This window comes from Salmo salar, chromosome 13 (assembly GCF_965601325.2).
Source record: "Salmo salar chromosome 13, fSalSal1, whole genome shotgun sequence".
Taxonomy (NCBI): Eukaryota; Metazoa; Chordata; class Actinopteri; order Salmoniformes; family Salmonidae; genus Salmo; species Salmo salar.
This window is the reverse complement of record NC_138303.1, coordinates 40124494-40149461: the sequence shown is the minus strand read 5'-3', so window position 1 is coordinate 40149461 and position 24968 is coordinate 40124494. Positions and strand designations below refer to the sequence as shown.

Below are 24968 nucleotides of genomic sequence, written 5' to 3'. Positions count from 1 at the left end.
GTGCCTCTACTAGACGTCTCTACTAGACTACAGGGTGCAGCTGTAGTGCCTCTACTAGACGTCTCTACTAGACTACAGGGTGCAGCTGTAGTGCCTCTACTAGACTACAGGGTGCAGCTGTAGTACCTCTACTAGACGTCTCTACTAGACTACAGGGTGCAGCTGTAGTGCCTCTACTAGACGTCTCTACTAGACTACAGGGTGCAGCTGTAGTGCCTCTACTAGACGTCTCTACTAGACTACAGGGTGCAGCTGTAGTGTCTCAACTAGACGTCTCTACTAGACTACAGGGTGCAGCTGTAGTGCCTCTACTAGACGTCTCTACTAGACTACAGGGTGCAGCTGTAGTGCCTCTACTAGACGTCTCTACTAGACTACAGGGTGCAGCTGTAGTGCCTCTACTAGACTACAGGGTGCAGCTGTAGTGTCTCTACTAGACGTCTCTACTAGACTACAGGGTGCAGCTGTAGTGCCTCTACTAGACTACAGGGTGCACCTGTAGTGTCTCTACTAGACGTCTCTACTAGACTACAGGGTGCAGCTGTAGTGCCTCTACTAGACTACAGGGTGCAGCTGTAGTGCCTCTACTAGACTACAGGGTGCACCTGTAGTGTCTCTACTAGACGTCTCTACTAGACTACAGGGTGCAGCTGTAGTGCCTCTACTAGACTACAGGGTGCAGCTGTAGTGTCTCTACTAGACGTCTCTACTAGACTACAGGGTGCAGCTGTAGTGTCTCTACTAGACGTCTCTACTAGACTACAGGGTGCAGCTGTAGTGTCTCTACTAGACGTCTCTACTAGACTACAGGGTGCAGCTGTAGTGCCTCTACTAGACTACAGGGTGCAGCTGTAGTGCCTCTACTAGACGTCTCTACTAGACTACAGGGTGCAGCTGTAGTGCCTCTACTAGACGTCTCTACTAGACTACAGGGTGCAGCTGTAGTGCCTCTACTAGACTACAGGGTGCAGCTGTAGTGTCTCTACTAGACGTCTCTACTAGACTACAGGGTGCAGCTGTAGTGCCTCTACTAGACTACAGGGTGCACCTGTAGTGTCTCTACTAGACGTCTCTACTAGACTACAGGGTGCAGCTGTAGTGCCTCTACTAGACTACAGGGTGCACCTGTAGTACCTCTACTAGACGTCTCTACTAGACTACAGGGTGCAGCTGTAGTGCCTCTACTAGACGCCTCTACTAGACTACAGGGTGCAGCTGTAGTGCCTCTACTAGACTACAGGGTGCACCTGTAGTGTCTCTACTAGACGTCTCTACTAGACTACAGGGTGCAGCTGTAGTGCCTCTACTAGACTACAGGGTGCACCTGTAGTACCTCTACTAGACGTCTCTACTAGACTACAGGGTGCAGCTGTAGTGCCTCTACTAGACGCCTCTACTAGACTACAGGGTGCAGCTGTAGTGCCTCTACTAGACTACAGGGTGCACCTGTAGTGTCTCTACTAGACGTCTCTACTAGACTACAGGGTGCAGCTGTAGTGCCTCTACTAGACGTCTCTACTAGACTACAGGGTGCAGCTGTAGTGCCTCTACTAGACGTCTCTACTAGACTACAGGGTGCAGCTGTAGTGTCTCTACTAGACGTCTCTACTAGACTACAGGGTGCAGCTGTAGTGTCTCTACTAGACGTCTCTACTAGACTACAGGGTGCAGCTGTAGTGTCTCTACTAGACGTCTCTACTAGACTACAGGGTGCAGCTGTAGTGCCTCTACTAGACGTCTCTACTAGACTACAGGGTGCAGCCGTAGTGCCTCTACTAGACGTCTCTACTAGACTACAGGGTGCAGCTGTAGTGCCTCTACTAGACTACAGGGTTTCAGCTGTAGTGTCTCTACTAGACGTCTCTACTAGACTACAGGGTGCAGCTGTAGTGCCTCTACTAGACTACAGGGTGCACCTGTAGTGTCTCTACTAGACTACAGGGTGCAGCTGTAGTGCCTCTACTAGACGTCTCTACTAGACTACAGGGTGCAGCTGTAGTGCCTCTACTAGACTACAGGGTGCAGCTGTAGTGTCTCTACTAGACGTCTCTACTAGACTACAGGGTGCAGCTGTAGTGTCTCTACTAGACGTCTCTACTAGACTACAGGGTGCAGCTGTAGTGCCTCTACTAGACGTCTCTACTAGACTACAGGGTGCAGCTGTAGTGTCTCTACTAGACGTCTCTACTAGACTACAGGGTGCAGCTGTAGTGCCTCTACTAGACGTCTCTACTAGACTACAGGGTGCAGCTGTAGTGTCTCTACTAGACGTCTCTACTAGACTACAGGGTGCAGCTGTAGTGCCTCTACTAGACGTCTCTACTAGACTACAGGGTGCAGCTGTAGTGCCTCTACTAGACGTCTCTACTAGACTACAGGGTGCAGCTGTAGTGTCTCTACTAGACGTCTCTACTAGACTACAGGGTGCAGCTGTAGTCTAGCAGAGACATCCATTCACACGGTCTCGCCCTCACAGGAGAGGAATGTGGAGGTGACAAGGGTGGCTGTGGAGACTGTCAGCTTTGCCTGCACTGTGCCAGCAGCGGAAGGGAGCCTGTCTTAACTCTGGAGCACAAGATGGGCTCTGCCTGCAGCTGGCTCTGTCTGGCTGCCTCAGGCACTCTGCCGTCGAGTCTGTGAAGGCTGGGAATGCTGCTAGGCAAGGCTGCACAGTGGGAACTAACCAGGAGGAAGAGAGACGGCTCATCCTCCATGATTAAAGAGTGTCTGTGTGCACGGCCTTGGCTGGCTAGTTAAGAGGCAGAGAGAGGGAGAGGTTAGAGAGAGTGGCAGAGTAAGCAACAGTGAAAGAGAGGGGAGGGATAAATGGAGTGGGGGGAAAAGGGCGAGTGGTAGAGCAGAGAGAGAAGGGATAAGACTCTCGAGGCAGCGTTCCAAACCCCAACACGAGGGGTTTCCCCAGTTCCCGCATCCCTAACACACTCAACGCTTCCCATCGCAAAGCCATAAGCGGTGCGTGCATAATCTGTCTCTAGTGTGTTACCACTATGCTTTCACCACAGAGACAGATGGAGAACGGGAACGCTTTTTAGCACACAAGGCCACGAGAGGAACAGTGAAACTGAGAGGACAGGCGTGAGAGCTCAGACCTTACTGGCGCTCCTAACCCCGTTTTGGGGGCTGCTGCTTATACTCTGTACTCCTGTCCTACAGAGGTTCTCACGGGTTGTGATGCTCTGGCAGCTGCTGCCTACTCTATCCAGATGGCATGACTTCTCCCACACTACAATACAGTACCACTGAGTACCTGGCCCAGGCCCTGGATCCGCCTGGGACTGGACCCACACAGCCTGGTCATGGATAAGGAACGAAAGGGAAGGTTAAAAGGTCATGTCTCCCACCAGTTGTACAGAGTAGTGCTTTACCATCTGCATAGTGTATGTGAAAGCTGACCTGACTGAACTGGAATTAGCATGTAGTCTCTGTAGGTAGTGTTGAGTAGTGCTGATGTGGTTGGTTGTACACGTAGAACCCTGTTCTGTGGCTGAAATGTAAAATAGTCATAGAACAGCCTGAAAGACCCTCCGTGTCCTGTCCTGTTCGTTTGTTGTCGTCATGCTCATGGGTCCGTCTTGCTTCGATCTCATGTTCACACAGCTAGAGACTGTGGGTTTCCATCCGTCCCCACCCTCTGCCTAGTACCTACCTTTAGTTAACACATCTCTCTTCTCCACACACACACAACCATCTCCTGGCCCTTCCCACATATTCCCTTCAGAATAATGGTGATACTGTCCCAAATCTCTGTTCCCCCCTTCCTCTCTTCCTATTCCCCCTTCCTCGCTCCCTATTCCCCCATCCTCTCTTCCTATCCCCTCCCTCTGTTCCCCCCACATCCTCTCTTCCTGTTCCCCCTTCCTCTCTTCCTATCTGTGTTCACTAATGCACATTAATCAGAGACTAGGAGAGCGGTGTTTATGAGCTATTAATCACGCACCACTGGGCCCTGAGAGATGGAGGGAGGCAGGGGGAGAGGGTGATGGGGAGAGGGAGTGGTGGGGAGGGAGGGAGATGGAGAGAGTGAGCGGGCGAGCGCGCATGGGAAGTAGGAGGGGAGAGAGGGAGATGGCTGGGCTGTGTGGTGACAGGTCTGGATTAAAGAAAGCCTCCTATCTTTCATCTTCATCGTGCTCACCGTGCTGAGGCATAATGAAGCTGTCTTTTGACAAATGCAAATTGATCGGCTGCATGTCGGCAGTGGGAGAGCGGGAGATGGGGGGAGAGAGGGAGATGAGGGAGATGGGGAGAGAGGGAGAATGGATCAGGATGGATCGGTTGGGTGTCTGTTTAAGGAAAAGGTGTGTTGATCCCTTTGTTTCTCAGCATCGTGCCGCTGGGTTTGCTGTGTCATCCGATAGCTAATAAACCTGTAGCCAGCAGGGGCTCAGACTAGGGGCTGTTGGATGCATCTCCAGGGTCATGGAACAGTGCAGAGAAGAGATATACAGGGAGAGAAGGTGTGAGTCACACAGACGGTAAGATGACTCCTGCCTCCCCTCTCAGAGCCTCCACTCCCTGTCACAGACAGACCGATTTAAGACCGACAAATAGTCAAGTTGTGTATTGTATTACTTGGCAGCGGCTGTGCCATTACTCTTCACAAATGAGTTGATTGAGATATTAAACTTACTGCATTACGTGCAGCAAAACCATAGGGTTGTATAGAGTTGAGAGGGTAACTAATGAGTTCTAATTCACAAACCCCCTCTAGTCTTTCTCTCCCATTCTTTAAATAAGCTAATACACGGTGTAATTAATTCAAATTAGGCTTTCCAATTATGAATAAATTAAAGAGCGAGCCAAGCGTCTCTGTCTAAAAACAATGTGGATGTTTTGGTTTGACATCCAACCCCATGCTAATGGTGCCATGTTCCCAATGAAATGTTAGTAATGTCTGTTAATAACTTAATAATTATCATTATTTAGCATAATTACCTCTTTACTTTGGCTGTGGAGGTCTGATCTAGGGATGTTTCATAACAAATAATACAATATAGTCATTAAACATTGAGCTTGCTCCTAGTCTTAGGTATTTGGGTATTTTCCCCATGAACTCTCACGAGATGAGCCTAACCCTCAGTCAGCTCAGCTGACAGACCGCTGGAGCTTAGAGATGTTTCTCCACATGTAGTAACTCTCTATGGTACGTTCAGCTGTAACTCACCACTCCCAGATAGCCTGAGAAACTCCAGTGCTTTTAAACTACAGGATTTAGTGTTGCGGTCTACTCTACTGTCAACACCACTGGGAGGACTGGCTTCCCAGGGAGCTGAGGGAACAGCAAAATGAATCAATATTTATATAGCTTTCTGACTTGCTGTTTTTTTTCCCTCATTCCTCTCTTTCTTTATATTATTCTGTCTGGTTAGATGGAAGTAGAGAGTTGGGAGAAGTAAAGAAATTGGGTCAATTTCCCCACAGTAGAGTTTTCCTCTCCTCACAGAGGGATTCATGCTGTTTTGGCCCCGGGCGCCACAGCACACGACACAGGACAATAAAACACAGCTAATAGCGCCAAGAACCTCCTCGCTCGGGTCTGTCCTGGATAAAGGCTACTGCCACGGGGCTCTGGGGAGCGCACTCCAGCCCAGCACTGCAGTAAATATGACGAGAGAGAGAGATGGTGAAGGAGAGAATGGGACAGAAAGAGAGGGAGCGAGCCTACGCTCTTGTCAGGCACTGCATAATGTTCAGTGGGGAATCCATTTCCCTCTTGAGTGTTGACATACCGAGTATAAACTCTCTGTGTGTGTGTGTGTGTGGTTGCACCTGCCATATTTAGTTGAATTGTCTTGTCGTTGTCTAATCAATACAATAAAAACAATCATTTTTTCCCCCAGCGTAGTATCATCTAACCTCGTCTACCATGAAGCTACCACGGACTGTTTCTGTTGACGCTGTTGTGTTTGTTCTCTACCAGGCAACTACTACGGGACGCCCAAGCCCCCAGCGGAGCCCAGCCCGGTGCAGCCTGACCTGGTCGATCAGGTGCTGTTTGATGAGGAGTTTGACACCGAGGTCCAGAGGAAACGCACCACCTCCGTCAGCAAGATGGACAGGAAGGACAGCGCAGCCCCCGAGGAGGAGGACGAGGAGGAGCGAGAGCGGTCTCCAATGGTCAACGGACTCACAGGTGAGATGTCCACGCTGTCCTGCGACAACATGTTCCCGTCCTCTCGCGTCAACTGCCACAAGCTGATAGTCCACAACATTGATATTGTATTAAACATAACTAATAACAATTCAACCGATGGCAACACCACAGGGAGCCATGTTTGCTTGTACATTCAGTCTCTTTCACTTTGTCGGAGATCGATTTGTTCTGGCTCAACAATAGCTGACCACGCTGCCCAAAATGAGAGAAAGAGGGATGAGAAAGGGCTTCTTTCTCCGTCACACTCATTCCCTCCACCCTTCACACTCATTCCCTCCACCCTTCACACTCATTCCCTCCACCCTTCACACTCATTCCCTCCACCCTTCACACTCATTCCCTCCACCCTTCACACTCATTCCCTCCACCCTTCACACTCATTCCCTCCACCCTTCACACTCATTCCCTCCACCCTTCACACTCATTCCCTCCACCCTTCACACTCATTCCCTCCACCCTTCACACTCATTCCCTCCACCCTTCACACTCATTCCCTCCACCCTTCACACTCATTCCCTCCACCCTTCACACTCATTCTCTCCACTCTTCACACTCATTCCCTCCACCCTTCACACTCATTCCCTCCACACTCATTCCCTCTACCCTTCACACTCATTCCTTCCACCGTCCACACTCATTCCCTCTACCCTTCACACTCCTTCCCTCTGCACTCCTTCCCTCCGCACTCCTTCCCTCCGCACTCCTTCCCTCCACCCTTCGCACTCATTCCCTCCACCCTTCGCACTCATTCCCTCCACCCTTCGCACTCATTCCCTCCACCCTTCACACTCATTCCCTCCACCCTTCACACTCATTCCCTCCACCCTTCACACTCATTCCCTCCACCCTTCACACTCATTCCTTCCACCGTCCACACTCCTTCCCTCCGCACTCATTCCCTCCACCCTTCACACTCATTCCCTCCACTCTTCACACTCATTCCCTCCACCCTTCACACTCATTCCCTCCACCCTTCACACTCATTCCCTCCACCCTTCACACTCATTCCCTCTACCCTTCACACTCATTACCTCTTTTCCCCAAAGAGGACACCCCAGGATGATCTGTTCTTTACAGAAGGACACTTCTGAACGCTACAAAGTGAAGTAGTAGTATGCTTGTCCATCTAGCTAGATCAATAATGTAGAAATCCCTGGTTAAGGGATACATGTTGAGATTCCCTCAAAGACAGTATCCTCTCACATGAACTGTAAACATATTCAGAAACAAAGTGCCGTAGGTTGTTATTCACAACGGGTTGAGAATAGACAGCATTTATCACACTAGCAGTGATGGGGGGGGGGGGGATCACACTAGCAGTGATGGGGGGGGGGGGGATCACACTAGCAGTGATGGGGGGGGGGGGGGGATCACACTAGCAGTGATGGGGGGGTGGGTGTATCACACTAGTAGTGATGAGGGGGGATTACACTAGTAGTGATGAGGGGGGATTACACTAGTAGTGATGGGGGGGATTACACTAGTAGTGATGGGGGGATCACACTAGTAGTGATGGGGGGGGGGATTACACTAGTAGTGATGGGGGGATCACACTATAGTGATGGGGGGGATCACACTAGTAGTGATGGGGGGGGGGATCACACTAGTAGTGATGGGGGGGGGGGATCACACTAGTAGTGATGGGGGGGGATCACACTAGTAGTGATGGGGGGGATCACACTAGTAGTGATGGGGGGGGATCACACTAGTAGTGATGGGGGGGGATCACACTAGTAGTGATGGGAGGGGGATCACACTAGTAGTGATGGGAGGGGGATCACACTAGTAGTGATGGGAGGGGGATCACACTAGTAGTGATGGGAGGGGGATCACACTAGTAGTGATGGGGGGGGATCACACTAGTAGTGATGGGGGGGGATCACACTAGTAGTGATGGGGGGGGATCACACTAGTAGTGATGGGGGGGATCACACTAGTAGTGATGGGGGGGATCACACTAGTAGTGATGGGGGGGATCACACTAGTAGTGATGGGGGGGATCACACTAGTAGTGATGGGGGGGGGATCACACTAGTAGTGATGGGGGGGGGGGATCACACTAGTAGTGATGGGGGGGGGATCACACTAGTAGTGATGGGGGGGGGGGATCACACTAGTAGTGATGGGGGGGGGATCACACTAGTAGTGATGGGGGGGGGGATCACACTAGTAGTGATGGGGGGGGATTACACTAGTAATGATGGGGGGGGTATCACACTAGTAGTGATGGGGGGGATCACACTAGTAGTGATGGGGGGGATCACACTAGTAGTGATGGGGGGGATCACACTAGTAGTGATGGGGGGGATCACACTAGTAGTGATGGGGGGGATCACACTAGTAGTGATGGGGGGGTGATACAGGTAGATATCGATATGTTGTTTTTGTATCTATTTGTAAAAAATAAAATAAGAACAGTAATAATAATAGTAATGTGTTTTTTGTTACTTTAGCAGCAAAAAAAACTGCAGTACTGATTCGGAATTGCAATACATATAGAATTGGGAGAATCACAATACATATTATACCGACACCTACGTACCGTGATAATATCGTACAGTGAGGTTCATGGCAGTTCCCAGCCCTACAAACTAGTCACATTTAGTTTTTCAAGTTCAGCCTTCACAAACCATTCGTGGTGCACCGTTCCAGAGAAATGCCACTCTCATCAGATGAAAGAAATGGAAGATCTAATGGATGAGTAGTCAGTGGACACAATAGGACCTGTTCCGTCTCTCCCTTTCTCTATCCCTGGAGCAGCATCTGCCTGTGTGCCATTTGCCCTACCGGCTCCCCCGGTAGTGTCTCTCCTCTGGGCTTGGAGTACTTCCAGCTGGCTCTTGCTCCTCTCTGCTCCCACAGCACAGCTGTCCCCTGTTTGGTTTGGAACACCCTGCCTAGCTTCTGACCATAGCCCTGTGTCCTCTTTCTGGCTCACCCTGGCCCCGTCTGAAGGGCACTACCCCACTCCAAGTCTGAATGGTGCCAATAACAGAGAGAGAGGACAATATAGCCCTCCCGTCCGTTAGACGGTCAGTCTGTTTGGTGCCATGGGCCCCTTAGGGTCCTGACTGCAGCTGGGCACCTAGGCCGTCCTCTCTCTGCCTGATTTAAAATGTCTCAGTTGTGATCAGGCATATTAGAGGGGCCTTGGGCAGGCCCTGAGGGCAGGAAGGCTGAACACAGTTCTGAGTACAGTTAAGTCGCTGAGGAATGGGCCCTTATTCATAAAGTGTCTCAGTATACGTGTTGCTGATCTAGTATCAGGTTCCCGCTGTCCATATAATCTTATTCATTACTATCTAAAAGACAAACTGGTCCTATATCAGCGCTTCTACTCTGAGACTGTTTCTGAATGCATAAAAATAATAATTAAATATATGCCATTTAAGCTGACACTTTTTCCAAAGCGATTTAATCTTGCATGCATACGTTTTTGGTATGGGTGGCCCCAGAAGGAATCGAACCCACGACCTTGGCGTTCAAGTGCCAAGGGAAAAGCGACTGAAAATCAGGTCTAAGAACAGTTAGACAGGCCAGGGACTCCACAGAAAGAAAGCCACATGAGTGTGGCGTGCAGGACTGAGCTGTTCCAATGCACACCATCTCTATGGCCTTGGGCACACACAACAATGGGACAATGCGTGGGATGAAGAGAACACTTAGTGTCTTTCCACTGTGGCTTATTTTCTTCATGAAGAGACACAGCTCTACCTTTACCGATGTAGTGCATCATACCCACGTCACCGATCTATCCCTGGTGCTTCAGCCTCTTGATTGAATGGATGCTTTTCACGATGGCTTTGTTTTCCCATTGAAGTAGCAGCGAGAAGGATGTACAGTTGAAGTCAGAAGTTTACATACACCTTAGCCAAATACATTTAAACTCAGTTTTTCACAATTCCTGACATTTAATCCTAGTAATAATTCCCTGTCTTAGGTCAGTTAGGATCACCACTTTATTTTAAGAATGTGAAATGTTAAATCATTGTCTCTACTATTATTCTATTTCAGCTTTTATTTCTTTCATCACATTCCCAGTGGGTCAGACGTTTACATACACTCAATTAGTATTTGGTAGCATTGCCTTTAAATTGTTTAACTTGGGTCAAACGTTTCGGGTAGCCTTCCGCAAGCTTCCCACAATAAGTTGGGTGAATTTTGTCCCATTCCTCCTGACAGAGCTGGTGTAACTGAGTCAGGTTTGTAGGCCTCCTTGCTTGCACACGCTTTTTCAGTTCTGCCCACAACTTTTCTATAGGATTGAGGTCAGGGCTTTGTGATGGCCACTCCAATATCTTGACTTTGTTGTCATTAAGCCATTTTGCCACAACTTTGGAAGTATGCTTGGGGTCATTGTCCATTTGGAGACCCATTTGCGACCAAGCTTTAACTTGCCGACTGATGTCTTGAGATGTTGCTTCAATATATCCACATAATTTTCCAGCCTCATGATGCCATCTATTTTGTGAAGTGCACCAGTCCCTCCTGCAGCAAAGCACCCCCACAACATGATGCTGCCACCCCCGTGCTTCACGGTCAGGATGGTGTTCTTGGGCTTGCAAGCCTCCCCCTTTTTCCTCCAAACATAACGATGGTCATTATGGCCAAACAGTTCTATTTTTGTTTCATCAGACCAGAGGATATTACTACAAAAAGTACGATCTTTGTCCCCATGTGCAGTTGCAAACCGTAGTCTGGCTTTTTTATGGCGGTTTTGGAGCAGTGGCTTCTTCCTTGTTGAGCAGCCTTTCAGGTTATGTTGATATAGGACTCGTTTTACTGTGGATATAGATACTTTGTACCTGTTTCCTCCAGCATCTTCACAAGGTCCTTTGATGTTGTTCTGGGATTGATTTGCACTTTTCGCACCAAGGTACGTTCATCTCTAGGAGACAGAACGCGTCTCCTTCCTGAGCAGTGTGATGGCTGCGTGGTCCCATGGTGTTTATACTTGCGTACTATTGTTTGTACAGATGAACGTGGTGCCTTCAGGCGTTTGGAAATTGCTCCCAAGGATGAACCAGACTTGTGGAGGCCAACAATTGTTTTTCTGAGGTCTTGGCTGATTTCTTTTCATTCTCCCATGATGTCAAGCAAAGAGGCACTGAGTTTGAAGGTAGGCCTTGAAATACATCCACAGGTACACCTCCAATTGACTCAAATGATGTCGATTAGCCTATCAGAAGCTTCTAAAGCCATGACATCATTTTCTGGAATTTTCCAAGCTGTTTAAAGGCACAGTCAATTTAGTGTATGTAAACTTCTGACCCACTGGAATTGTGATACAGTGAATTATAAGTGAAATGTCTGTGAACAATTGTTGGGAAAATTACTTGTGTCATGCACAAAGTAGATGTCCTAACCGACTTGCCAAAACTATAGCGTGTTAACAAGAAATTTGTGGAGTGGTTGAAAAATGAGTTTTAAATGACTCCAACCTAAGTGTATGTAAACTTCAACTGTATATGTAGGTAATCCAGTCATTTAGCCAAAGGGTGCGAAGACATATTGTACAAGCATCAACCAATACTGTTACGTCTTGAAGCCAGGCTTGTAGACAGAGTAGTTAAGGCTGTTTCGATAAAGGCTTGGACTGTTCAACGACTGGCTATGTTCGTACATCGAGACGACGTACTCACTGCATGGTCTGTACGCACACACACCAGGAAGGTTCTTATTCCTCACGTCTCTGCAGGAGGGGGATAGATATTATGTACATTTTATGGTTGATGTTACAAAGGAGGCCTCCATGCCTCCAGCACGAAGAGCTCCTTCTCTTTATATGTAAATATGTCGAGCACTGTACTACTGGCAGCAGCTCCTTGCATTCATCTTTTTATGTGTCGTTTTCTGCCTCCATTCAGATCAGGAAAAACAGGTTTGAGCACTGAATACATTAACGAGTTAGGTCAGAGGCATGCAAATATAAACCTCCAGATAAGAGCACACACACACACTGACACACACACACACACACACACACACACACACACACACTGAAACACACAGACACTGAAACACACACACACACACACAGGGCTGGGCTGTGTGATGCTAATAGGGTCTGGGCTCTGAGCTCTGTGCTGGGTAGGTCTGAAGCGTAGTTTAGGTCAGCTCTACCCATTGCTGCCCGCTAGCCGCTCGCACTCCAGAACATCACTGCTGACATGCAAATCCTGTGGCACACTTGCTGCGCTTCTGTCTCGCTCGCTCTTTCTCTCTCGCTCGCCCACCTTTTCTCTGTCTCTCTCTCTTTGTATCTCTCTACCCTCTTTCTCTCTACCCTCTCTTTCTCTCTCGACCCTCTCTTTCTCTCTCCCTGTCCTCTCTCTCCCTCCCCGCTCCCTCCCCTCTCCCTGTCCTCTCTCTCTCTCCCCTCTCCCTGTCCTCTCTCTCCCTCCCCTCTCCCCTCCGTGTCCTCTCTCTCCCTCCCCTCTGTGCTGTGTGTAACAGTCTAGAGCCCACAGTCTGTCTGTCCAGGGCAGCAGCACGGCAGTAGCAGGAGCAAGGAGAAATGCAGGGAGCTCACAGGACTCCCCATGCTGCCTCCACACGCTCACCACCCTTCTCTCTCCCATTTTCCCTCCCCCTGTCCCTCTCTCCCTCTGTGGCCACCCACGCAGAGCACAAGGACAAGGCTGGGCAGGAGTGGAGGAAGACGGTACCCAGCTATAACCAGTCCAGTAGTGGGGCCATGGACTTCAGGACTTGGAACACCTTACCACACGACGAGAGCCAGGAGCCCCTGCCCAAGACCTGGGAGATGGCCTACACAGAGACGGGCATGGTCTACTTCATAGAGTAAGTACTGGTCTTCTGGTTCTCGACTCCAGTACAGTTCCAGGGTGGTGTTGGTGATGCTAGTAGTAGAGAGAGGTAGTTTTGAAAGAGAGATGGTGATTTGTTTGTACAGAGAATAGTTTCGGTGTTCCACTTGTAGATCCAGAGTCCTACTTGTTTTTCTGCGGCTCACAGTACAGCGATTTGAAAGTGAACAATAGTATTATTGTAGTTATGACATAGGATTTGTGAAATTATTCATTATATTAACCTATCTGGTGTCTAGAATACAGGTGTATTGTTTTCCTGTGTTTGATGTAGTGGTGCTGGGCTTGGGCTGAAAGCGTTGGCCCTCTCCCCCTCCCTTCGTTGTTTACCAGTCTGTTCTGTTTGTGTGGCTCACACAGCATACAGAAGTCAGAGCCAGGTGCTGTAGCCGGCCTAAAATCAATAGCTCATTCTCTCTGAGCAAGAGAAACAGGAGAAACAATTGGACAAATGGAACGCTCCCAAAGGCCTGCTCTCTCTTCTCTCTGCTTTCTGCAAGATGTCTGCATCTGCTCTCTGCTCTGCTCTACCTCTCTCTCTCTCTCTCTCTCTCTCTCTCTCTCTCTCTCTCTCTCTCTCTCTCTCTCTCTCTCTTTTCCTCCTTCCCTCCTGCAATTTCTCCCTCTGAGGGCATGTCTGCCTCTGCTCTGCTCTGACTACCTCTCTCCCTCCATCTCTCCTTCCATCCCTTCACTCGCCTTCCTCCATCTCTCCCTCTCCCTCAGACGACCTGTCTCCCTCTTTTCTGTGCTGGCTACCTCTCCGTCCATCCCTCCCTCCATTTCTCCCTCAAAGGCTCCCTTAAAGAGCCACTTGATTCCAAAATAACAACATACAGTTGAAGTCGGAAGTTGACATACACTTATGTTGGAGTCATTAAAACCCGTTTTTCAACCACTCCACAAATGTCTTGTTAACAAACTATGGTTTTGGCAAGTCGGTTAGGACATCTACTTTGTGCATGACACAAGTCATTTTTCCAACAATTGTTTACAGACAGATTATTTCACTTATAATTCACTGTATCACAATTCCAGTGGGTCAGAAGTTTACATACACTAAGTTGACTGTGCCTTTAAACAGCTTGGAAAATTCCAGAAAATGTCATAGCTTTAGAAGCTTCTGATAGGCTAATTGACATAATTTGAGTCAATAGGAGGTGTACCTGTGGATGTATTTCAAGGCCTACCTTCAAACTTGCTTGACATCATGAGAAAATCAAAAGAAATCAGCCAAGACCTCAGAAAAACAACTGTTGGCCTCCACAAGTCTGGTTCATCCTTGGGAGCAATTTCCAAACGCCTGAAGGTACCACGTTCATCTGTACAAACAATAGTACGCAAGTATAAACACCATGGGACCAAGCAGCCGTCATACCGCTCAGGAAGGAGACGCGTTCTGTCTCCTAGAGATGAACGTACCTTGGTGCAAAAAGTGCAAATCAATCCCAGAACAACAGCAAAGGACCTTGTGAAGATCCTGGAGGAAACGGGTACAAAATATGGGTATCTATATCCACAGTAAAACGAGACCTATATCGACATAACCTGAAAGGCCTTTCAGCAAGGAAGAAGCCACTGCTCCAAAACCTCCATAAAAAAGCCAGACTACAGTTTGCAACTGCACATGGGGACAAAGATCGTACTTTTTGGAGTAATGTCCTCTGGTCTGATGAAACAATAATAGTACTGTTTGGCCATAATGACCATCGTTATGTTTGGAGGAAAAAGGGGGAGGCTTGTATGCCAAAGAACACCATCCTAACTGTGAAGCACAGGGGTGGCAGCATCATGTTGTGGGGATGCTTTGCTGCAGGAGGGACTGGTGCACTTAACAAAATAGATGGCATCATGAGATGGAAAATGATGTGGATATATTGAAGCAACATCTCAAGACATCAGTCAGCAAGTTAAAGCTTGGTCACAAAGGGGTCTTCCAAATAGACAATGATCCCAAGCATACTTCCAAAGTTGTGGCAAAATGGCTTAATGACAACAAAGTCAAGGTATTGGAGTGGCTATCACAAAGCCCTGACTTCAATCCTATAGAAAAATTGTGGGCAGAACTGAAAAAGCGTGTGCAAGCAAGGAGGCCTACAAACCTGACTCAGTTATACTAGCTCTGTCAGGAGGAATGGGACAAAATTCACCCAACTTATTGTGGGAAGCTTGCGGAAGGCTACCCAAAATGTTTGACCCAAGTTAAACAATTTAAAGGCGAAGCTACCAAATACTAATTGAGTGCATGTAAACGTCTGACCCACTGGGAATGTGATGAAAGAAATAAAAGCTGAAATAAATCATTCTCTCTACTATTATTCTGACATTTCACATTCTTAAAATAAAGTGGTGATCCTAAGACAGGGAGTTTCTATTAGGATTAAATGTCAGGAATTGTGAAAAACTGAGTTTAAATGTATTTGGCTATGTAAGCTTCCTACTTCAGCTGTCGGTTTGTGATTTTGAAGGGGCCTTTAATTTGATTTGTTTGTTTGGGGTTTGGTGAGGGAGCACTTAGGGTACAGTGGTTTGGTGAATATCTATACTTCACCTAGTTGTTGTGACGCTTTTTGCTCAGCGTGTAACGTCGTGCATCTCTGTCTCCACAGTCACAACACCAAGACCACTACCTGGCTGGACCCCAGGCTGGCCAAGAAGGCCAAGCCCCCGGAGAAGTGTGAGGATGGAGGTGAGAATCACACACTTGTTCTTCTATCCTTTTGATGACTTAAAATATATTTCCTTTCAAAATGCTATTTTCCCTAACTCCTTAACCTAACTCCTAACCGTAATTATAACCATAATTGTAACCCTAAACCTAACCGCTAAGTTTAGAATCCCCTATATCCTCATGAGGACATGGGAAATGTCTGCACGAGGGAGAATTTTCCTTGTTGTATTATCCTTATAAGGGACATTTCAAGTCCCCACGAGGATAGAGGAACAAGACCACACACACACACTTGTTTTCACATACAGACGGTGTGGGAGCAATACACTTTCTTACACGAGCATCTTGCAGCAAGGTTGCACTCATACTCTCCCTACACACACACACACACACACACACACACACACACGCACACATTACTGTCCATAATCTGAATGCAGCCCATTAGACAGAACTATGAGTGGGGATCCTGTATGCCACTGCAGGCTTGTGACATGTAGACAAGACAGACAGTACTGTAAACAGCTAAACATGGCCCTGCGGGCCCCAGCGATGCAGTGGCACGCTACCTTACCCAGCCTGCCCCCTGTCCCCTAATGGCTTGTGGGAGACCTGCGGAGAGCTCATCAGCACTGTATCTCCAAAAAGGCAATTCCACAGTCCCCTCTTGCGTGAAGCACTCTTTCCCCCTGCATGTGTTCGTCACAGGACAGCACACACTCCAGATTCCACTCACACACCGCTGGGACAAGACAAGCCATTATTTTACAGGATTGCCATAACTCCACATTTCCTTACTTCCTATCTCGCTCTCTCGCGCTCTCTCCCCCTCCCAAACACCCGGTGACAAATAAGGCAGCCCTCTCAGTAGTTTGTAGTTGGCGTGTATAAACCCTGGATCCTTAGTTCCTTGCAGTGAGTTGTCATTCAGAACCGCGTGCCTCATTGTGTGTGTAGACTGTGTCTCCATTGTTCCAGAAGCTGTAGATGCACACTGATTTGCATCTTCCTCTTCTGTCTCTTGCCTGCAGAGCTTCCGTATGGCTGGGAGAAGATTGAAGATCCACAGTATGGAACCTACTACGTTGAGTGAGTATACCTCCTGTGATTTCCGGGTGCAGTGTATCTCTACGTAATGTTGTGGTTATACAGGAGTTGTGGCATGGTTCCTTTTATTTATTTAGCTGTTATTTGGTCCAGATTGCACAGATGGGCTTTGGTAAATATTGAATTTTGTATTTATTAAGGATCACCAAGGCAGCAGCTACTCCTCCTGGGGTCCAGCAAAATTAAGGCAGTTTATACAATTTTTAAAACATTACAATACATTCACAGATTTCACAACACACTGTGCCCTCAGGCCAGTACTCCACCACTACCACATATCTACAATACAAAATCCAAGTGTACGTGTGTGTATAGTACGTGTGTTATCGTTGTTTCATAGTGTATACTGTACAGTAGACTTCTAGAAGGAGTGCCATTTGATAATAACGTGTTTGTTTCATGAGCTGGGATTTATATACACCAGGTTGAAGTCCTTAAGAGCTGCTGGACAGGCAGACCTGAACCTGTAAGGCTGTCAGTCAGTGTGGTTTTCAAATGTAGCCTGTACTAATGATTTAAGTTTGACGAGATGGACTAAGGACAGCTGGCCTTCCCATACAGCCTTCCCATTGTGCTCTACAGGGTTGCCACCGCCCGGTACAGGGGGCACATGGGAGGGGTGACAGGCATGACCTCACCCTGTTCAGAAACACACACTGGCACACAGAGTTCACCCAGCATAGCCTCCCATGGGGGGGAGGGAGAGGAGAGGAGAGGAGAGGCTACATGAACATCATCTGTTTATGCTAAGGGTCACCGGGACAACCATTTAAAAAATATATATATATACAAAATTGTCTTTTTGTTTTGAATGAATACAGTAGAACAGAATGGCTCATTATTTCCTAACTAAAGTACAGAAGAAGAGCCATGGTAATCAAAGGAGCGGAATGAGTACACTCAGTCACAGAGGAGGGCTTCTTTTCCCTGATTGGATATGGAGGATAGCTCTCAGCATGACTCATGCCCAACGAGAGCACAAACAATACTTTTCTTAGAAACGCTCACACGTACACATAGTGGCACACATTGACACGCATGAACACACACACCCAAACACATACAGGCACGCACACACATACACTGACGATTGGCACACATACACACACCGTGTCACTCTCACACACACACACACACACACACACACACACACACACACACACCACCGTATCTCACACACACAGCATGCGTCTGATTTATGGAGCAGAGTGGCATCCGTTTTGTGCATCTTATAAAAGCTAGTCACGACTGGCTCAGAGCTACAACTGTTAAAGCGCATTATGCAGATGAGATGCGTTCCTTGCTTTACATGCAACCTGGGGGGGTGCTCCTCTCTGAATAGTAGATGTTTAACCACAAAGTGCTGACCTGGGAATCTGGTATCGAAACGCGAGAGCACTACAGCTTAGCAGGCACACAGCAGGCACACAGGCTGCTTTCCTGATCCTAGGTCAGTCTGACGTGGCCATTGTGAGCAGCGTTATGGACCTTGGTCAGATTATAAGGTTATCCCACTGATCTTAGGTCAGCTGAATGTGTCGAGTGGGTAAGCAGTAAAATGGTGTGTCGACAGGAGCACTGTGGCGTCCTTTGTTTTGGTTTGTGGTTTACAGATAGTCTGTACAGTACCAGTTTGTGTGCATGCCAAGTGGAGGTTTGCATGACTGGATAGTGATCAGGGATTTGAATACACTGCATACTGTGAGTGTAGTGGGAAACAGACAGAAACCTGTTTGGAGTTTTTGTCACGACACAAGCATAGAATAAAACATATCAAGAAAGATTTTTTTATTGTTACCCAATGAAAAGATGCTGCCAAGTGAAGAGACCGATAACTGGTGTCACATCTCTATAAGGAGAGGGACAACAACGATAAGAAAGCTGTGAAAACACGAAAGCCTCACTTTCCTTTAGCCGGTGTCACTTTCCGTCCGATTTTTTTAAACAAGAGTGTATTGGTCCTTTCTCGAGGCTGTATTTCTGAGTGTTTTCTATATTTACAGTAGCTCTCTGTGTATATGAACTGTATATTGAGCTCTTCGGTTAGTGTTCTGTTATGTCCTGCAGCCATATCAACCAGAAGACCCAGTTTGAGAACCCAGTCCTGGAAGCCAAGAGGAAACTGAGCCTGGACACCCCCTCCTCTGGCCAGCAGGGAGCTACCACACCCTCAGGTAACACTTCTCTACCAGCCCTGGGTCACCATAGACTGCTCGTTGTCATGGTCACTAACTGGTATACCACTTATTATGAAGCAGTGTATTTCATGAATGGGTTATTTAATTGGGCATGCGTTCTGTATGCTAGTGTAGATACTGGGACAGAGCATAAACCCAGAATGTCTTACTCAAGGTTATCTGAAGTGAATGATTGTTCCTAATCAGATCTCAACAGCTTAGAGACCATATCATTGTACAAGCCAAATACGCTACATGGCGAGAGGGGGGGGTGTGAGAGAGAGAGGGGGGAAGAGAACTTGCGTGCTGACTGCTGAGTGATGTTATTGAGCCATCTTGGACTACAGGCTTGTGTTTGGGTAATTGTGATTTCTGAGGTTTTCAGCAAGTCTTATGTTCAAATAAGGATATTGATCACCCGGCCATTGACGTTTCTCTGCTGAGCCGACTGTGTTGCTCACAGAATACAACATATGTCAGACAAGGAAGTGACGACAGTCCGACCACAGAGGCTGACTCACAATATGACTCATAAGAAGACACAGATGCCAACAGCACTGTCTCTGTCTGTACCAGCTATCCCAGTGTTTAGCCTGGAGAGCCCTGGTTGTCACAGACACATGGACCCCTACAGGACAGTAGCAGGCTGCTAATCCTGTCCTGGAACAGACCACAATAACCCCTATGAAAAAACCTGAACACCCACTAATCAAAATCAAATCAAATGTTATTTGTCACATGCACCGAATACAACCTTACCGTGAAATGCTTACTTACAAGCCCGTCACCAACAATGCAGTTTTAAGAGAAAAGAGTTTTAGTAAATAAACAGAGTTCATATATATATATATATATATATATATATATATATATATATATATATATATATATATATATATATATATATATGAACTCTGTGAAGCATTTATTTATTTGGGATGAGTTGGACCGCAGAGTGAAGGAAAAGCAGCCAACAAGTGCTCCTTCAAGACTGTTGTAAAGGCATTCCTCTTGAAGCTGGTTGAGAGAATGCCAAGAGTGTGCAAAGCTGTCATCAAGAAAGAGGGTGGCTACTTTCAAGAATCTCAAATATAACATATTTTGATTTGTTTAAAACTGTTTTGGTTACTACATGATTCCATATGTGTTATTTCATAGTTTTGATGCCTTCACTACTATTCTACAATGTAGATAATAGTAAAAATAAAGAAAAACCCTTGAAGGAATAGGTGTGTCCAACCTTTTGACTGGTACTGTATATAATAATAATAATAATGGTGGTAGTAGTAGTAATAATAATAAAAAATATATATACTGTATATACATTTTCAAAAAATACCAATCATGAGGCTATATACAGGGGGTACCAGTACTGACTCAATGTGCAGGGGTACAGGTTAGTCAAGTTAATGTACATGTAGGTAGGGGTAACGTGACTATGCATAGATAATAAACAGCGAGTAGCAGCAGTGTAAAAACAAAGGGGGGGGATGTCAATGCAAATAGTCCAGGTGGTTGATTAATTGTTAAGCAGTCTTATGGCTTGGGGGTAGAAGCTGTTAAGAAGCCTTTTGGACCTAGACTTGGCGCCCGGTACAGCTAGCCGTGCGGTAGCAAAGAGAACAGTCTATAACTTGGGTGACTGGAGTCTTTTACAATTTTTTGGGCCTTCCTCTGACACGCCTAGTATATAGGTCCTGGATGGCAAGATGCTTGGCCCCAGTGATTTACTGGGCCAGACACACTAGCCTTTGTAGTGCCTTACGGTCAGATGCCAAGCTGTTGCCATACCAGGCGGAGATACAACCGGTCAGGATGCTCTCGATGGTGCAGCTGTATAACTTTTTGAGGATCTGGGGACCCATGCAAAATCTTTTCAGTCTCCTGAGGGGGAAAAGGCGTTGTCATGCCCTCTTCACGACTTTCTTGGTGTGTTTGGACCATGATAGTTTGTTGGTGATGTGGACATCAACGAACTGTAAACTCTCGACCCGCTCCACTACAGCCCCGTTGATGTGAATGTGGGTGTGTTCGGCCCTCCTTTTTCTGAAGTCCACGATCATCTCCTTTGTTTTGCTCACGTTGAGGGAGAGGTTGTTGTCCTGGCACCACACTGCCAGGTCTCTGACCTCCTCTCTATAGGCTGTCTCATCGTTGTCAGTGATCAGGCCTACCACCGTAGTGTCATCAGCAAACTTAATGATGGTGTTGGAGTCGTGCTTGGCCACGCAGTCATGGGAGAACAGGAGGGGACTAAGCACGATAAGCGTGACAGATGTGTTGTTGTCTATCCTTACCACCTGGGGGCGGCCCCTCAGGAAGTCTAGGATCCAGTTGCAGAGGAAGGTGTTTACTCCCAGGGTCCTTAGCTTAGTGATGCGCGTTGTGGGCACTATGGTGTTGAACGCTGAGCTGTTGTCAATCAACAGCATTCTCACATAGGTGTTCCTTTTGTCCAGGTGGGAAAAGGCCGTGTGGAGGGGCAATAGTCATTTAGGCAGGTTAACTTCGCTTTCTTGGGCATAGGGACTATGGTGGTCTGCATGAAATATATAGGTATAAGACTTTGCCAGGGAGAGGTTAAAAATGTCAGTGAAGGCACTTGCCAGTTGATCCGTGCATGCTCGGAGTACACGTCCTGGTAATCTGTCTGAATGTTGACCTGTTTAAAGGTCTTGCTCATATCGGCTACGGAGAGCGTGATCACACAGTCTTCCGGAACACCTGGTGCTCTCATGCATGCTTCAGTGTTGCTTGCCTTGTAGTGAGCATGAAAGGCATTTAGCCCGTTTGGTAGGCTCGCATCTGGATTAGCATTTCCTTGTTTGCTTATTGACTTATACAGCTCGTTGAGTGTGGTCTAAGTGCCAGCGTCAGTTTGTGGTGGTAAATTGGCAGCTACAAAAAATATAGATGATCCAGATAGATAGTGTGGTCTACAGCTTATCATGAGGTAGTCTACCTCGAGCAATACCTCGAGACTACCTTAATATTAGACATTGACAAATAGACACACACCCGCACCGCTAGTCTTACCGGACGTAGCAGTTCTTTCCTGCCAATGGAAAACCCAGCCAACTGTATATTAGCCGTGGAAGGCTGTGTGCTCCTCAGGCTTTGTTGCTTTGCTCTGAGTATCATCGTCATCTTTCCTGATGGGGGAGGTCCTTGGAGGTTGTTGGTAAACTATGTGGTAAAACAATCAGGGTTTGATTGAACAGAGACCCTAGTTTTAGTACCAGATCAACTCAGACCCTTTAGAATAGAAGAAACACTGCTCTACTTGCATAGCCTATTAGGGCAGAACAACTCCCAGGGTGCGTCCCAAATGGCCCCCTATTCCCTTTATGCTACACTAATTTTGACCAGGACCGATAAGGCTCTCGTCAAAAGTAGTGCGCTGTAAAGGGAATAGGATACCATTTGAGACACAGCTCCAGTCCATTTTCTGTCCAGCTAAAATACAATTTTTTCCATGGTATTATTTTCTGGACGGTTCTTTTGGCTGATCCTCTAGTTTTCTCCAGGGTGATTCTCTGCACTGCTCTGACAGAGCTCTCTACTCTGTTCCCTGCTCCCCACACGCTCCCCAGGGTTGTTAATGAGTATTAATGGCTAATGGTGGTCTGTCTCCCAGCGGAGCGGAGAGTAGGCCAGAGGGGCGTGCTGCCACGTGGAGGGTTTTGAACATTGTTTTGACAAGGTTCCCCAGTCTGACCTCCCTCTCGGAAAAAGAGGCAGCTGTCTGTCTCCACAGTGCTGAAGCTGTAGGGGACCGTCATTACCCTTCATTGACAATCCTCACTGTATGGCATTTCATAGAATCACAGCGAGCGGCCTTGACTGCCTGCCTGAGAAATAGGCCATCCCTTTGTGTTACCTTGACATAATCAGGGCTATGTAAACATGTCTATGTAGCACCCCCTTAACTCCTCCACACACACACATATCCTCACACACAAACAGCTCAGTGACACTGCTGGTGTGCGAGAATGTCATGTTAATCACACTCAGCATAATCTGTTTTCTCAGAGCGCTGAAAATCCAATTATGCAAATCAAAATCCCATGACACATTGACGGGTAGAGGACATGGCGGGTAGTGGAGGAGGAGAGGGGTGTATATCTTTACCCCTCCTAATGAGATTGATACCCCCACCTCTCCTCCATCCATCCATCCGCCAGTGGGTGTAGCAACATTAGACGGGGACACAGCCCATAACTCTCCCAATGGAAACCAAGGTCAGGGGTTATAAATCACTGAGGCCATGGCTGATTATCCTCTGTATCTATCCATTGTATCTCTATCACTTTCAGTCCATCTATTTATCTCTCTCTCTTTCTCTCCCTTTCTCTCTCTCCCTCCTATCTCTCTCCGTCGCCCTGTCTCAGTCACATGGTGAGCGCTGCAATTTGTCGTGACTGAGGTTAGCTCTCTTTCTGTTTGCCTCCATGTTATGGTGGTTTCTCAGATGGATTTCCCCCTGCAGTATACACACAGTTGTTCTCTTGGACTTTTTTTTCCCCCATGCACCTTCCTACAGGCATAACATAGCCTGCAAAGTTGGTCCCCTCTTTGCTGTTATAACAGGCTCCACTCTTCTGGGAAGGTTTTCCACAAGATGTTGGAACATTGCTGCGGGGACTTGCTTCCATTCAGCATCGAGCATTAGAGAGGTCGGGCACTTGGTGTGGATGTTGGGCAATAAGGCCCGGCTCGTGGTCGGCGTTCCAATTTATCCCAAAGGTGTTCGATGGGGTTGAGGTCAGGGCTCTGTTCAGGCCAGTCAAGTTCTTCCACACTGATCTCGAAACAACCATTTCTGTGTGGACCTCGCTTTGTGCACGGGGGCATTGTCATACTGAAACAGGAAAGGGCCTTCCTCAAAACTGTTGCCACAACGTTGAAAGCACAGAATTGTCTAGAATGTCACTGTATGCTGTAGAATTAAGATTTCCCTTCACTGGAACTAAGGGGCCTAACCAAACAATGAAAATCCGCCCCAGACAATTATTCCTCCTCCACTAAACATTACAGTTGGCACTATGCATTGGGGTAGATGGCGTTCTCCTGGCATCCGCCAAACCCAGATTCGTCCGTCGGACTGCCAGATGGTGAAGCGTGATTCATCACTCCAGAGAATGCGTTTCCACTGCTCCAGAGCCCAATGGCAGCGAGCTTTACACCACTCCATCCAACACTTGACATTGTGCATGATCTTAGGCTTGTGTGTAGCTGCTCGGCCATGGAAACCCATTTCATGAAGCTCCAGACGAACAGTTATTGTGTTGACGTTGCTTCCAGAGGCAGTTTGGAACTCGGTAGTGAGTGTTGCACTGAGGACGAATGATTTTTACTGGCTACGTGCTTCAGCACTCGCCTGTCCCGTTCTGTGATCTTGTGTGGCCTACCACTTTGTGGCTGAGCCATTGTTGCTCCTAGATGTTTCCACTTCACAAGAACAGCCCTTACAGACCGAGGCAGCTCTAGCAGGGCAGAAATCTGACGAACTGACTTGTTGGAAAGGTGGCGTCCTATGACGGTGCTACGTTGAAAGTCAATGAGCTCTTCAGTAAGGTCATTCTACTGCCAATGTTTGTCTATGGAGATTGCATGGCGGTTTGCTCAATTTTATACACCTGTCATTAACATGTGTGTGGCTTAAATAGCCCAATCCACTAATTTGAAGCGGTGTCCCCATACTGTTGTATATATAGTGTAGATTGTAGTTGAAATTGTTTGCACCATTTGTAATCCCCCTTTATATTAATTTCTTGTAAAAATGTCTCTATACTTTTCTTCTCCCTCCCCTACCATCCCTACCCTGATCGGAGTAAACTAACGGACAACCATACTTCTACAGCTACTTACAGCTATTTACTTGTAGTTAAATAATTATACAAATATTCCTAATTTTCTCTTTCTTCAAGTGGTGGATTTTCACACACAGCAGCTAATCCACCATTCATTCTGATTTCAACTCCAACCCACCGATCTCCACAGGTTAA

General features: G+C 47.3%; 1 protein-coding gene across 3 annotated transcripts in view; it reads left to right on the top strand.

The window, feature by feature from the left end:
- LOC106567150 (membrane-associated guanylate kinase, WW and PDZ domain-containing protein 3) overlaps positions 1-24968 on the top strand; it is a 194961-nt gene that overhangs the window by 152419 nt on the left and 17574 nt on the right. For all 3 annotated transcript variants that reach the window (XM_014136132.3, XM_082960071.1, XM_082960072.1), the window contains exons 4-8: positions 5942-6154; positions 12802-12979; positions 15615-15694; positions 16708-16765; positions 18851-18957. In XM_014136132.3, coding sequence (XP_013991607.2) covers positions 5942-6154; positions 12802-12979; positions 15615-15694; positions 16708-16765; positions 18851-18957 — 636 coding nt within the window. The remainder of the gene's footprint in view (positions 1-5941; positions 6155-12801; positions 12980-15614; positions 15695-16707; positions 16766-18850; positions 18958-24968) is intronic.